General features: G+C 37.2%; 1 protein-coding gene across 4 annotated transcripts in view; it reads left to right on the forward strand.

Moving 5' to 3' along the window:
- The window catches only part of RBM6 (RNA binding motif protein 6), a 102,144-nt gene that overhangs the window by 71,085 nt on the left and 15,205 nt on the right, over positions 1–15,854 (forward strand). For 2 of the 4 annotated variants that reach the window (XM_036737715.1, XM_036737717.1), the window contains exons 7-10: positions 10,315–10,389; positions 12,621–12,681; positions 13,233–13,517; positions 14,807–14,967. In XM_036737715.1, the coding sequence (XP_036593610.1) occupies positions 10,315–10,389; positions 12,621–12,681; positions 13,233–13,517; positions 14,807–14,967 (582 nt within the window). Of the gene's footprint in view, positions 1–10,314; positions 10,390–12,620; positions 12,682–13,226; positions 13,518–14,806; positions 14,968–15,854 lie in introns of all 4 variants that reach the window. The other 2 variants (XM_036737714.1, XM_036737713.1) reach the window with 1 other exon arrangement.

The following is a 15,854-nucleotide window of genomic DNA, read 5'->3' on the forward strand; positions in this document are numbered from 1 at the left end:
ACCTCGGGTATTGTTATCTATTAGAGTTTGAACATACTTGGTAACTTTGTAGGACAGAGGACAACTCATTCCTTGTGCCAAGAAGTACCCATCTAAATAAAAAACATGGAGATAGATAGAATCACTAAACAGAAGAGAGACTGTTCTTTTCTCTGCCTGGGACGTAGAGTGAGGAAAAGGGGGAGGGGAGGGAAGAGAGTGGTTATCTCCCTTTTTTTTTCCCTACTCTCCTGCTTCTTTTAGCCATTTTAGGGTTCTTGGTTTTTTGTCCATTAGAAGCATAAAGTCTCTTTAAAATCTAATTTTTACAAATAGATACCCCTTACTGTGCCCCATGCTTTTACAAAAGATAAAGATACAGATACAAAGATAAAGAATAGTTCATGTAGGGAGTCAAAGTGGGGGACGTTATGGGAGAAGTTTTGTTCTTATTCCTTAGATCCCAGTATCATCATTCCTCAACTTTGCTAAAGAGTGTGGTGACCAGATAGAATAAAAAAGTTAAACCTCTCTGGTGATGCTTTTGTCTTCCCTTCAGTTTTTTCTCAGTATGCGTTTCTGTTCTTTATGGAGTCTGAACATTCTTGAAGGGAGTGAGTAATATCTCTGTGGAATAATGAAGAGAATAGGAGAGGTCAAAGGATTAGAGATGTGAAGCTATATTTAGATTTTCTTTTTTTAAGTTAAGAAGGTAGATACTTCATACTTAGGTTGGTTTGCCAATTCCTCACAAAACTTTAAAATTCATAGGCTCATTAAGAATAACCTCATTTTCTCCTTTGTTGTTGTTCAGTTGTGTGAGACTCTTCCTGACCCCATTGGGGTTTTCTTGGCAAAGATACTGGAGTGGTTTGTCATTTTCTTCTCCAGCTTGTTTTACAGATGAGGAAATTAAGGCAAACAGGGTTAAATGAACTTGCCCAAGGTCACACAACTAGTAAGTGTCAGAGGCCAGATTTGAACTCAGGAAGATGAGTCTTCCTGACTCCCGGCCTGACACTCTATCCACTGTATATAATACTGTATATAAAATGCTATATAGATGGCACTTACCTAGATTTTAGCAAGGTGATTAATAAAATTTCTTATGATAGATAGCTTCATGGTCAAGGTAGAGAGATATGGACTGGATAACAATGTACTTAGAAGATTTAGAACTGGTGGAATGACTGTCAGAGACTTGGAAAAAGGTCTCCTGTAGAGTGTCCCAGGCCCTATCCTTGGCTTTATTCTGTTTACCTTTTTTTTTTTAAATCAGTGACTTAGAAAACATAATAGCAACTTTGGGAATGACATGAAACTATGAATGATAGCTAATATGTTCAGTGACAGAATTAGGATCCAAAAAGATCTTGGGAGACAAGAACAATAGATTACATATAATGGGATGAAATCTAATAGAACCAAATGAAAATTCCAAAATAAGTTTAATCAACTACCTAAGTACAATTGCAAAGTCTCCTAATTGTTTTGCTGCCCCCAATACTTTTCTACTCTAATAAAGCTTTCACATTGCTTGTCAAAATGCAGGCATCATTTTCCTACTCAGGAAACTCTGATGCTCTGTCCTGTGTCTGGAGTCCAATAGAAACCCTGTTTAACTTTTAAAGCCCTTCACAACATGGCTCCCACCTCTCTTCCCACCCTCACTGTATATTACTTCCCCTTCCATACTCTGTGATCCAGCCAAACTGGCCTTCTCTCTGCTTTCAAACATAATACTCCATCTCCTTTCTCTATTCCTTTACCCTGACCATCTCTCCTAGTGTCTGGAATGCACTTTATCATCACTCCCATGTCCCTCCCTTCAAGTACCACCTTGTGTATGAAGCCTTTCTTGATCCTTCTATCCCAAACTACCTCAAATGTAACTATCTCATATTTATTTTCATTTATTCTGTATATACTTACATACACACATGTCTTCCCTAATACGATGTAAGCCTGAGAGTAGCATTTGTCATTATTTGTATCTGCATCCCTAGCACCTTGTAGCACAGTGCTTAGACACTTAATAAAACTGGTGGATGGCTTGATGCAGTGGAGGATGGGAAATGTAGTTGATAAACAGCTCATATGAAAAAGACCTAGCAATTTTAATAGGTTAGAACAATATGAGCAACAGTGTGGTGTGGCAGCCAAAAGAATGCAGTTTCCAGAGCTGAGGAAGAGGTTATCTACTGAAAACTGACCTAGTTGGACCATTTCTGGAATATTGTGTCAAGTTTTGAACACATTTATGGAAGGATATTCACACGAGAGCAGGTCTAGAGGAGCACAGCTGAGGTAATGAAAGGACACAAAGCCGTGCTTTAAAAAAAATTGGTCGAAGGAATTGGTAATTATTTAATCCATGGAGGAGAAGACTGCGTCGGAGTGGGGTGTTGGTTAATGGTGATATATGATCACCATCTTGATATATTTGTAGAACTTTTATTAAACATTTATTAAGTGCCTAGTTGCTGTTCAGTTATGTCAGATTCTACACAACCCTGTGAACTAACTATCCATAGGGTTTTCTTGGAAAAGATACTGGAGGGGTTTACTATTTTGTTCTCCTCTTTTATGCGGGCAGGGGTTAAGTGATTTGCCCAGGGTTACACAGCTAGAAGTGTCTGAGGTCGGATTTGAACTCTGGTCTTTCTGCCTCCAGGCCCAGTACTCTATCCATTGTGCTACCTAGCTGCTCCCATTTGTAGATTTTTTTTGATGAGAAAAAAGGCTTATTTTTTTCTGCCCAGTCCCAGTGAATAGAAGTAGGATCATAGGTAGACGTTACAGGGAGACATTTTGGTTTAATAGAAATATGAAGAGAAACTTGGTAACAGTGACAACTACCCTGAAAATGTAATAGGCTACTTTGGTGTGGGTAGTGAGTTTCTTGTGACTGGAAGTGGTCAGGTACAGAATGGGAGAACTGCTTGCTGAGCATGTTCTTAAGATGAATCATGTTTCAGTTGTTTACCTGAAAACCTCTGATAACTCTTAAGATTTTGAAACTCTGATTCTGATTCTTTGTCATATAGATACGTAAGTCATGGTGTACAATTTAAGTTAAAAAAATTTTTTTGGTAACTTTTGTTTTTTCCTCCTCTACATTCCCCATTGTAACCCTCTATCCTCCCTGGAACTGTCCTTTAAAACAAAGAATAAAAAAGAGGGAAAGAGTTCAGCAAAAAATTAAGTAACATGTAAAAGGCCTGATATTATATGCAGTGTTCCACACCCAGCATTCCCTTCCCCTGCAAATAAGGAGGAGATGCCTTTTCATCTTTTTTGGGTGGCCATTTGTCATAATTTCAGAACATTGTTCCATTTGTTTTATTGTTCTTTCCCTTTATCTTGTTGTGGTCCTCAGAGATACTAGATACAGGTTTCCTCCTCTGCCCCTACCCAACCCACTTCAACTGACAGCTTCTTATCTTATCCTAGTTGATTTGCATTTATTCCTGCAACATTTTCATGTAATCAGAATTATTTATTTTATCTTTTGTAATTGATTCTTTCCTTGTTTGGTTAAGGATTCTTGCCCTAGTAAAAGCAAGGGTGTTCATTGTCACCACTATTTGGTATAGTGCTATAAATGCTAACTGTAATGAGAAGAAAAATAAATTGAGGGCATATACATAGGCAAAAAAGAAAAAAAATGTTTTTTGCAGATAATGATGTAGAAAACCATAGTCAATGAAAAATAATTAAAATAATAACTTTAGCAAAGTTGCATGATATGAATTAAATCTACATAAATCATCAGCCAGTGAAACCCAACAGGAAAAGATAGAAAGATAAATTCTTTCAAAATAACTACAGGATATTATGAAATACTGGCAAATCTACCTAGAAAGACAAACATGTGAACTATAATCATATGATTACAACTACAAAATTACTCTTTATAGAAATAAAGGTAGACCTAAATGGAGAAATATTTAATTGCTCATGGGCGGGTCAAGCCAGTATAATAAAAATGACAATACTACTTAAATTAATATACCTTTTCAATGCCATACCAATCAAACTACAAAAGGATTACTTTATAGAGTTTGAAAAAATAGCAAAGTCATCCAGAAGAATAAAAGGGCAAGATTTTCAAGGAGGAAAAAAAATGGAAGGGGGAGTGACTAGCAGTACTAGATCTCAAACTATACTGCAAAGCATTGATCATTAAACCAATTTGGTACTGGTTCCATATCGTCGGTGGAATGGATCATGTATATAATGTACTGAAGCAATTGCACCTAGCAACCTAGTGGTTGATAAATACAAAGATCCCATGTTACTAGGGTAAGAACTTAATGTTTGACAAAAAAAATCCGGGAAAACCAGACAACAGTCTTGCAGGAACTCAGTATAGTCCAGGACATCGTACCGTATTCCAAGATACATTGAAGTTAGGTACACGAATTAGACGTAAACGGTGACATCATAAGTTAGAGGAGCAAGGAAGAAATTACATGTCTGATCTATAAATCACAACCAAAAGATAGAGAGGAATAAAGGAGATAAAATGGATGATGTTGAGTACATAAAATTTTGCACAACCAAAATGAAACCAATATAGCCAAAATTAGAAATAGGTAAATGGGGGGGAAAAATCTTTACTAGTTTCTCTGTATAAAGTTTCTTAGATAAAGGTCTCATTTTCATGTAAGGGACTCTTTCAAATTTGTAAGAATTAAGAGCCATTTTCTAATTGATGAATGGTAAACGAATATATGTAAGTTTCAAAGGAAGAAATCAGAATTGTCAATAGCCATATGAAAAAATGCTCCAAATCACTAATAATTAGAAAAGTGAAATTAAAATAACCTTGAGATTCTTTCACACCTATCAAAACTGGCAAAGTTGACCAAAAAGGAAAACAGCAGATGTTAGTGGAGCTGCAGGAAAAGAGGATCCTTAATGCACAGTTGATGGAGGTGTGAATTAGTACAGCCATTCTGGAAAATAATTTGAAACTGTATCTAAAAGTCATTTTTGTAGTATCAAAGAACTGGAAACAAAGGGGAGTGCCCAACATTTGGAGAATGGCTGGACAAATTATGGTATATAAATATAATAGAATACTGTTATTCCATAAGTAATGGTGAAAGGGACAGTTTTAGTGAAAACTTGGAAAGACTTATATGAATTGATGCAGAGTGGAGTAGAATGAAGAGAGTAATTTATACAGTAACAGTAACATTGAAAAACAAGCAACTTTGGAAACATTGAAGAGCTCTAATCAATACAATGACAGAGGATCAAGAATGAAGCATGATATCCACTTCCCAATACAGAGGTGATGGACTCAGTGAAGAATGAAGCATATGTTTTTGGGGACATGGCCAGTGCAGGAATTTGTTTTGCTTAACTCTGCATATTTGTTACCAGGGTTTTATCTCCACCCACCCCTACTGGATGGGGGCAGTGGGAAGGAGGAGATAGATGGATGAGGAGAGAAAATCTGTTTTTGTTAATCAAAAAATAAAATTTATTTAAATGAAATTAAAAAAAAATTTTAAAAGAATACTCTGCCTAGCCATACCCGTTAAAGGTATATGGTGGGCACTTTAAAAGCACAGGAAGTAACACTTTAAGACAGTTTTGGTTTAGACAGTGGCAACAAAGTGTAGTTCTATGATGTCAACCTCATGTGTCAGACCTACTCCAGACATCCCATAAAAATCACTCTTTAGCCCTCATACATTTTCCTGCTTGCTTGCTTGTTTATTTGTTTGCTATAGCTCAAACTAGTCAGGTTAATGATGATGCTTTTTCAGACTTGTGGGTTAACCATGTCCATGGATCAGACATTTGATAAAGATGTTAGTAAAACTTAAGAGATCTTAAATGGATTAAATAAAGACATTCTATACATCCTAGACTATGTGGTCAATATTATAAATATGAATGGTGGCTTGTCAAATACAGTAATAAATGAACCAATTTAAAATAACATTTTTAAATAAAATGTTTAACCTATGTATATTTTAAACTTGTGCCACCTCTGGGAATAACAAGTTCTGTAAATTCATTGTTTACAGTATAGAGTAGTATTTCCTTTTATTCATGACAAAAATATTTAGATATTATAGCTAAGATAAAGGTCAAATGATATTCTTTCAATGGAGGATTTTGTTCCTCCTAATTAGGATTAGTCATCTAACCATTAACAAATTGATCTCTCGATGGTTTAGTTAGTAATGGATATTTTATTTCTAAGGCTTTTGCATACTTATTCCAGATCTTTTGGATCTCTGTTTCTTTTAAGGATGACTCTGAGGTTTTATGACTTCAGTGTTCTGGTAAGAAATGCTGCTACTACACTGGAATTATGGTCATGTTTGAGTATTTAAGCAAATTACAAGACTCTTTCTTCAACCTTCCTTGAGGGAGTTTTCCAGTACCCTGGGGTATAATAGAACTTGTGCTGGTTTGAAGTCATTTAATTGTGTGATTGTGAATGTTGAACCTCATCTGTAGAATAGAGGTGATAGTGTTTTTGCTACCTATTTCACAAGTATATTGTGGGAAAGGAATTTTTAAATATTCAAGTGATGTATAAATGTGAGTAATATCCACTATCTTGTTTGTACTTTTATTATTTCAGTGGCAATTAAAACTATCACTGGAAGTAAAATAGAGCATAATGTAGAACCTAGCAAAAGTCTTGTCTATTGTAACACAGTGAAATGAACTGGATTTGGGATGAGAGGATCTGTATTCTAATGCTGGCATTTCTAATTATTGTGTGGCCTTGGGTGGGATCACTACATTATCATTTCCTATCACTTGTAAAATGAGGATTTGGACTGCAGGATTTCTCAAGAATCTTTGTGCTCTAATTCAGTTCTCAGTAGCAATGGGCTGAAAGAGACAATGGGAATGTAGCCTCTGTATTCACAATCAAACAATTATTAGGCCTTGGTTGTTCTTGGGATAGAAAAGGGTGCTTTTTCTTGCCACTCAGGGACTTTCTTATCTTTCATACCTTCTTTCAGCCTCACTTGTAGGCTCTGTGGCTTTATGTTTGAATGGGGTGATTGTATCTGACTTTGGTGAGTGAGAAAAACGTTGCATACAGGCTTTAGGAGTGGAAAGATAACGGAGTTGCTAACGTGGACACCACCCTTCCATGTTCATTTTTGCTTTCATTAGTCTTTTCAGGTGCTAGACTAGGGGAAAAGTTTTGTGGCTCAACTCAGTTGCCCCGTTATTCATGAAACTTCTTATAAGTTCACCTATCCTACAGACTTACAGATTAAATAAATGAGGAGTCTTATGAATCTTCATAGTGCTTTGTAGCCCTTTTAAGCACTTATAGGCTTGTATGTGTTTGTGGAAAGAGCTGTCATATTTATTTCTGAATTTCCCTGTGACTGTACAAAAGACCCTGTGTATAGTAGATGATTAATAAAAATGTTTATTGTTGTTGAATTAAGTTGTGGTACTTGAGCAATCAGTAGTTATTTTTTAGATTTGTCAGAGTTTTGTGGTATTAAAAACCAAAAACTTGAAATCTGTAGAAGAAAAATCTTAAATGTGATGTTGAATTTATAAACCAAATAAGAAATAAAAATTCCTTTATAGGGAGTGTTGATGTGGAAAATGGTCCATAATTTTGGTGAAGAATTGAATAACTATTTGAGAATGACCCTCATGTTGGTTTATCACCTACAACTAAGTTCTGTATCTGCTAGTCTATTGTTCCTCTGATCATACCTGCCCTGAGACATCCTTGACACATTTCTTTGTTTCAACCTAGAGAAGGTGATAATGGCAATCAAATGTTCTTAGCACACCAGGGCTAGCAATGTACAGAAGGCTTTTTGGTTAATAGAAACTTCTGTTTGATAGGATGCCTGGTAAGCCAGATTATATTAAATTGGGTTTTCTGAATTGTTATTTATTATTTCAACTTAATAATACTTTCAAGGATCCCAGAAGTGATTTTTTTTTTACCCTACAGCTTCTTCCAATATGTCAGAAAAGGAAGGGAGGAAAAACTGTTGTAGAAGACCCTTAAGTAGGGATTTTAAAAACAACTTTGTTTCTGCAGTCTATAATTGAACAGAAGCTTTCATTATATTGACATGCAGACCGTTAGGCAGAAAGAATGATTTGCCCTAAAGAAAAGGGAGTGCCCAAAGCAAGAGCATTTTGGGAAGATATTATGCAGGGAGTATTAAGTTGACATTAGAAGTGCCTAAATGTATGATATTGCTTCCAAGTGGTGAAGTCAGAAGATAGAAATTACAGATTAAAAGCAGGAGCTAAAGGTAACGTTGGGATGATGGCTTACTAGGCCTGTACTGAATTTTTCTGAACCTCTTGAGAATGCATTTTTTGAAAAAATGCTGCTATAAATGTCAGCCAGCTGGTTTTCTGATTATGAGCATGGGTCATGAAAGCAGTACCTACCTCTGTGGCTTTTCTGTGTTGAATACTAAAGGTAGGATGAAATTAAAAGGAAGAGACAAGATGTCTTCTCTATTAAACTTTAGTCATTTCTTCTAATAGATTGAGTTCTAAAATTTCAACTTGAAGTGGATAATAAAACATTGCCACGTTAAGGATATTTTTTTAAAGTGAACCCAAGCCTTTTAACTTGTTTTGTCCTCAGTTCTAGAGGCTAGTTCTCTGCTCATCCGCCAGTGTCTGAAGAATGATGACTAGGATTGTCATGCCTGGCAAGGTCCCATCTTTACCATTACCCACATTGGCAGAGCTGGCAGACTATGTGTGCTTTGCTCTTTCTGCTGGCAATGCTGTTACCTGTGGAGCACAGTGCCATTAACACAAATGTGGGTTTTGTGTGTTTTGAGTCCTGGCTCTGACCCTTTCAGCTTCCTCAGCCTGAGTTTCCCCATCTCCAGAGTGAAGATAACAATTCTTAAATTGCCTGTCTTACAGAGATGTTGTGAGAAAAGTATTTTTTAGCCCTTATAGCTCTACTGAAATATATTATCAATAATTCTCTACTATTTGGGAAGGTACCGTGGCGGCCTCATGCCTGCAGGGATTTTTGTTTTCTCTGGTATTTCTAGTAAGTGTATGTCAGTCTCTAACTTTTCAAACTGATTAATGGTCATTGATTCATTTTTTAAAGACGATCTTGAATTTTTTTTTCCTTCCAGGTCCCTGATCCTTTCTTAAAATAGAAAATCTAGAGGAATGATGGGTGGAAGGTGGAAGGGAATGTATTTCTTTTGTTTTCATGTCATCTTCAGTTCATTCTCTGTTTCTGGTGTTGGACTAACTCCAGTTTGTCTGAGAAGTGGGAAGAAAGACTATTCTCTGACAAATTTTATGCTCAAACCCAGAAAATGGAGCCCAATTGAATGGACACATTATTTATAATGAATGCCTAAATCTAATGGAACACAGAGAGTTCCCTTTATGCTTGAGAATGCTCGTACCTCAGGGGTTAATGTGCAGAAGGGCAATTAATTGAAACAAAGCTATTTTTAGTTGTGTGGGGAGGAAATAGTTACTACTTTGCATTTCTCAGTATTTGGTGGTTTGTTGTTTTATTCCGGGTACCCTTTTTCTCCTGGCACAAAAGAGACATTCTGACTTAGCCAATGTCAGAGGTGAAGGAACTTTGTAGCCACAAACTGTTTTAGTCTTCCCTGCTCATGGTAGCACCTGGTGATATCTGTGTTCCTCTTAGGCCTTGGGTTGACCTCACTCTGCCGGCTCCAAGCCAGAGTGATGCTACCATCAGATGTCATTTTCTGCTCTAAGGGTGTGACCCACTATAAAAATTTCATCTTAATTTCCTGTGGTCATTAATGATCCTCTGTTTCCTTATGCTCATGCCTTATGTTTCTAAGGAAAATTTAATAATCACTTCATTGCCTTTCTGACTGGAGGTCAGTTAGCCATGGAATGGAAGATAACAAAGTGGGCTCCTGAATCCTCATGCCCCAGAAAGAAGATGTAGCTTCTCATCCATGGCACTAGACCTCAGTTCAGCAGGGTACCCTTCTTTGGACTCATCAGGGCACTCTGAATGTGCTCAGTGAGGAGCAGGCTGCCCCAACACAGCCTCCCAAATGGAAAGATCCAGGGTTGAGAAGAAATTTGACACTTTTCTCCAGAGGAGTTGGAAGTACTCTTCTTTCCCAAGCACAAGTCTGCAGTGGCCACATAGCCCAAGGACTGTAGCTTGAACAACTTAATTCACTTTATAAACCCAAGTTTCTTTTTCTTTATTAAATCCTTTACTTTGGTGACAGAAAAGGCTCTTTTGCCTCACTGTCCTTTAAAAAAAAAGACATCAATTTTCTAAGGAGTTTATGTTGATGAATTTTCTATTTGTCTCAACAGGGAACTTTAAAGATCCGTGACAAAGAGGTGACCCTAGAGTATTCACCAAGCCCCGATTTTTGGCATTGTAAACGGGTATGTGTTGAGAGATTTCTTGCCTTTTTCTTTTCCTAAGAATAAGGGGTAATAGGTAGGATAAGGGAGCCGGAGCCAAGAAGATGGAACTCTGCCTGGTTATGGTTACTGCTGGGATGTCAAGTTATCCCACAACTTACTTCTGATTATTAGAAAGCTGAGGAAAATCCAGACCGGACCATTTCCTTGGTGTGGAACATTTATCTTTGTCCATGTGGTGAATGTTGCTCCTGATCCTAAGATTATTCTTAGGATCAGGAAACTAACATTTTTTGATGTCTTAAATGAGACGTCCTTTCTGTTGATGGTGATTCCAGCCCCATCACTTGTGACCTCTTTTTTATACTCATCTTCCCATATAAACAGAAGAGGAATTGGTGCCTGAAACAGAAGATTTCTGGTGGGGATAGAATCTCAAATCATAGAACAAACACTAGAGCAAGAAAGGTCCATAAGGGATCATCTTACTCAGTCTAGTCATTTCAAAAAGGTGGAAGCTGAGGCACTGCTTCAGAAATTACTTACCCCAGGGACAGCTAGGTGGTCCAGTGGATAGAGCATTGACCCTGGAGTCAAGAGGACCTGAATTTAAATCCAGCTGCACACACTTGACACTTACTAGCTGTGTAACTGTGGGCAAGTCACTTAACCCTGATTGCTTCCCCTCCCCCCTCCCAATTGACTTGCTCCTGTTTGGCATATACAGATAAAAAACCTAGGCTTCCTAACTCTTCATTTGGTGCTTTTTAAATGTTCCCTGGGTTCCTAAGTTCTTAGTCTCAAGTAATTTCTTCATATTCTGATACCTTGCAATCTCTAGGTTAATAAGGAACCTTTTTATTAGGCTTAAGATTTTTTAGTGTCATGCATTTTGAAAAATACTATTATAAAAATCTCAAATTTCTAAATTGGGTGTGGAGCCTTAAATTGTCAATATCATATGAAAAGATGTCCAAAAATCACTGACTTTAAAAACTTTTAAAGATTGTCTTGATCTATTTAAAATTTGTCTTGACCTAGCAAAAACAAATATACACTTTAAGTGTATGCTTTCTTATCATGTAAATTGATAAAAAAAAAATGGAGATGGGTAGGATAAGATGCCCAGACCCTACCTACTGTTAATACAAGGACTTTTTCTCCCCAAGAATATTGACATCTAGGGACATGGGGAGTCATGTAGGAATCATATAGCTTGATCTGTGTGACATTGTCATTCCCTCTCTGCACATTACTTCCATCTCTGTAAAATGAGACTAGGTTAGATGTTTTCCCAAGCTCTCTTCCAGCCCTGTCATTCTGTGATCTAAGTCAAGGGTCAGCTAATTAAGGCCAACTGGTTTTGTAGGGCTAAAAGTGGTTTTTACATTTTTAAATACAAAAAAATTTTATTTAGAAATGTAAAAACCATTCTTAGATCACTGGCATACAAAAACAGTACAGATCACCAGGCCCAGTTTGCTGACCCTTGTTCTAAGCTCTAGGTAGTTCTCATAAGCTCAGATGACCATCTGTTATCCTAGAAAGCAACATAGAAAGGTATTTACCTGTGCTTTTTACCCTTAAGAGATAGATTGAGGTAAGTTGTAGAATTATGCTTAATCAGTTTATGGCGATAATCCAGTCCTTTTGGCATGAATAGAGAAAGGAAGTTAAGATCTCTATAGATGCTGTTTATCTTATTTTGTTAATGCTGTTTTCTTGCAACACCTCTATGATATTCCTAGAAATGGCCCTTAAATAACTACTGTAGGCATCAGCTGTTTATATTCTTTGCCTCCCCTTTGCCAAGTATGTTTTTATCCTAGCCCCATAAAAGTAATTGGTACATGTTAACTTCATCCTATTTGGTTCTGGCTGAGACTAATTGGGGCACTACCTCAACTTACTCTGTATGTATCCTAGGTATTAACTGTCTTAAAGTTCATTTTAATGTTTACACCTTCTTAATACATACAGAAAATAATCTCTTTAAATGGGTATGTAGACAATTAGCATCCTTTGTAAACAGGAAAGGCAATTCTTAAGAGTCTTCCTGACCTTAGAAATGAATTTAAATTTAGGATTACCAGGTTAGGACTGTCTTTTGTGACATCAGCACAAGAATAGCTGTGTTTTTATTATTTTTATTCTGGTTTTATTCAGCTTTATAGATATTAACATTCAGGATGTGTAGAAAGGTTTTTAAATATTTTTAATGATAATTTTTAACCATCTCTTTTCCTTTGCAGTGTAAAGTTAGCACTGTTGGATATCGTTCATCTTGCTCGTATTGCAAGTTCCCAAGAGAGGGTTAGTGTATTTTCATTCATTCATTTATATATCAATTCATTTGTTTTGGATTTAAATTCAGAATCTTCTTCAGTTTTAGAGACTGGGTATCCTCAGCTGTCTTCACGAAGTATACTGTTAACACCTTTTTTTATTTTTTTGATACACTAGGTTTTTTCTGCAATTGCAGTTTCTCAACAAAACCCAAATGGCCCTCCATACAAAGTATACTCATTGAAACTGGCTAACTATTTTTATATGTTGTAGTCTAATTCAATGACTAATCCTGTACTGGGAAGGCTGTAGTAGTAAGGAAAGTAGACTACAGTCCTGATATCCAGATTAGAAATAAGAACAAATTCTTCTTGGAAGGTTGATTCAGTTTATTTGACTTTGGTTGAATTAAGTTGACTTTCTTTGTTTTCTGGGCTATTAATGAGTTTAGGGGCAGTATTCATGGGACAATAGATTCAGACATCAGTGTATACAGGCTGTCAGATTGGAATTCTATCTTATGTAATTTGGAACCAGATAGTAGATATTTCATTGTATTTCCTTTTGCCTAGTAACAGAGGCCAAGGTTCAGCAGGAATTAGCTACCTATCCTGAGTCCCAGAAATCACCAGCACAGCCAGCAGCACCACCAGAAAAGCAGCAGAGCCATCCTCAGGCACCACCTGACAAAGAACCTGAGACAAAAAAGCGAGAAGAAGGAAGAGAGAGACGTTTAGGCCAAGAGCAAAGGAGGGACTCAGAAAGGTATCCTTCTCGAAGGGAAGGACATGATACCTCCACCAGAAGAGACAGTGAGAAGGAACAGTGGTCTGGAGAGTCACGTCAGGACGGGGAGAGCAAAAGTAAGATGCCAGGGGTTTATCATTATGGTTAACAGTTGTATATATTTAGATTTCAACATGTTTCCAAGAAAAAATTTCTAACTCACAAGTTGGCAGGGAATTTTCCAGCTTTTTTTCTTTTTTTTCCCCATGGATTTTACTAGGAACAGTATATTATTTCTAGAGTTGTGAATATTCTGATATAATTGTTAAAAATTACACTTTTATACATAGAACTTTTAGAGCAAGGTGAGATCTTGTATCATCTGGTCTAACTGTCCTGTACAAGGTAAGGGAATAACCATTTATATACCACCTACTCTGTGGCAGGTTCTGTATTAAGTACTTTTTTTTTTTTTACAAATATTATCAGATCCTTACAACAACCCTGTGAGGTAGGTGCTATTATTATCCCCATTTTGCAGCTGAGGAAACTGAGTCAGGAAGCACTTAAGTGATTTTCCCAAGATCATACAGCTAGTAAGTATCTGAAGCTGGATTTGAACGTGGGTCTTCCTGACTTCAGGCCCAGCACTCTATCCACTGGCCCACCAGCTCCTTCTAACACAGTACCTCTGTGTAAAGCTGATGGATTTGGAATCAAGAGACCTAGATTTGAATCTTAGTTCTTCCACTCACCACCTATTTTATCTTAGGCGAGGAATTTTTAACCTGACGTCCACTGACCTTCAAAGATTCTGTCGGTAGACATTGGGGGTTTCATGAACTTCTATCAGAAAAAAAAGTGACACCTTTATTTTCACTAACCTCTAACTGAAATTTAGCATTTCCTTCAGTTATGAATATAGGCAACAAACTATGATTCTAAGAAGGGATCTGTATGTTTTCCCAAACTGCGTAAGGGGCCCACAACACAGAATGGTTATGATTTTCTGCCTTAGGCAAATCATTTCCCATCTCTGGGTTTTAGTTTCCTTAGCTGTAATAGGAATATGGGGTGTAGGACCAAGTAATTTCCGAGTGCCTTTCTAGTTCTAAACCTTATGATCCTATAAATTTGCATTTTTCAAATGTCAAGAGATTGAATTTTACAGGAAAAGCAGTAGTACATTGTTTCATATTTCTAAATTTGAATCTTAAAGAGAGGGAAAAAATCCTGACCTCTCAGCATAACTTGTGAATGCAGTCAGTGTTGCTGAGTAAAAGATATTTATTATCCAGGATAAAGAATCCACCCAAGGGCCTAGTATTTGTAAGAGACTTGCCAAGGTATTAATTGCACTTTTGCAAATTTACCTTTGTCTTTTTTCCTCCCCTTATCCCTTTCTGTCATCTTTGGGTTTTGGCAGCTATTATGCTTAAGCGAATTTATCGGTCTACTCCACCGGAAGTAATCGTGGAAGTGCTAGAGCCCTATGTCAGACTTTCTACTGCCAATGTCCGAATCATCAAGAATAGAACTGGCCCCATGGGCCATACCTATGGCTTCATCGACTTGGATTCTCACTCGGTGAGTTATCGTGCTCTTAAATATTGTTGAAGGCAGGAGAGTGGTAGGTGACACCATTGAGGAGTCACCTTTGAGAAGTTTGGGGAGTTGTCATTTGCAGTCTTGGAGGGCTGCCTTGATCACCCAACTTCTTCTTTGTTCTGTTCATTGGGTTTATGTTTCATATGAGGAACTAATGGACCAGAAACTCCATGCTGGAGGGGATTTCTTAGTTTTTCTTTGTAGCAGTGACTTTAGAGTGCCTTATACAGAAGACAGTAAGTTGAATGAATGAATCAGTCCCTGTTTATTAAGGTCCTCTTATATGCCAGTGCTAGGGATACAGATACAAAAAAAGAAAGACAAGTTCCTTCCCTCAAGGAGCTTACAATTCATTGAGGGAATACAACACACAGAAGGAAGCTGAAAAATGGGGTGGGGATGGGATATGATGGAAAAGTCAGAGAAGTCCCAAAGTAGTGCAGCCCAGGAGAGAAATGAGGAAATGTTTGAGCTGAGCTCTCCTTAAATGGACTGTTCAAAGTTCATGGCTCTATCTACAATCTGAGGGATGGAGGGTTGGGATGAGGTGAGTCTCAAGGCTGATTAGGGTCTCCCAGGATGATGAGATTTTTCCCAATAAAGGAGCTTCCTGGGGCATGATGGGAAAGTCAGAGATTTCCCAAAGTAGTATAGCCAGGGGAGAAATGAGGAAATGAAGGCACTGAAGGATTAAGACTCCTGAAGTATCTTCCCATATCACTCTTGTTTTGATTTGTGATTTTTGACAAGTGAACCAATATGTAAAATAGAATTTATAATTTATCTGAGCCCTCCATGTTTATTTGGATAATAGTAGATGATAATGATTAGTAGTGGAAGCTTTTCTTTGTTCTGCTACAGGATAA

Source organism: Trichosurus vulpecula, chromosome 9, assembly GCF_011100635.1.
Source record: "Trichosurus vulpecula isolate mTriVul1 chromosome 9, mTriVul1.pri, whole genome shotgun sequence".
NCBI classification, from domain to species: domain Eukaryota; kingdom Metazoa; phylum Chordata; class Mammalia; order Diprotodontia; family Phalangeridae; genus Trichosurus; species Trichosurus vulpecula.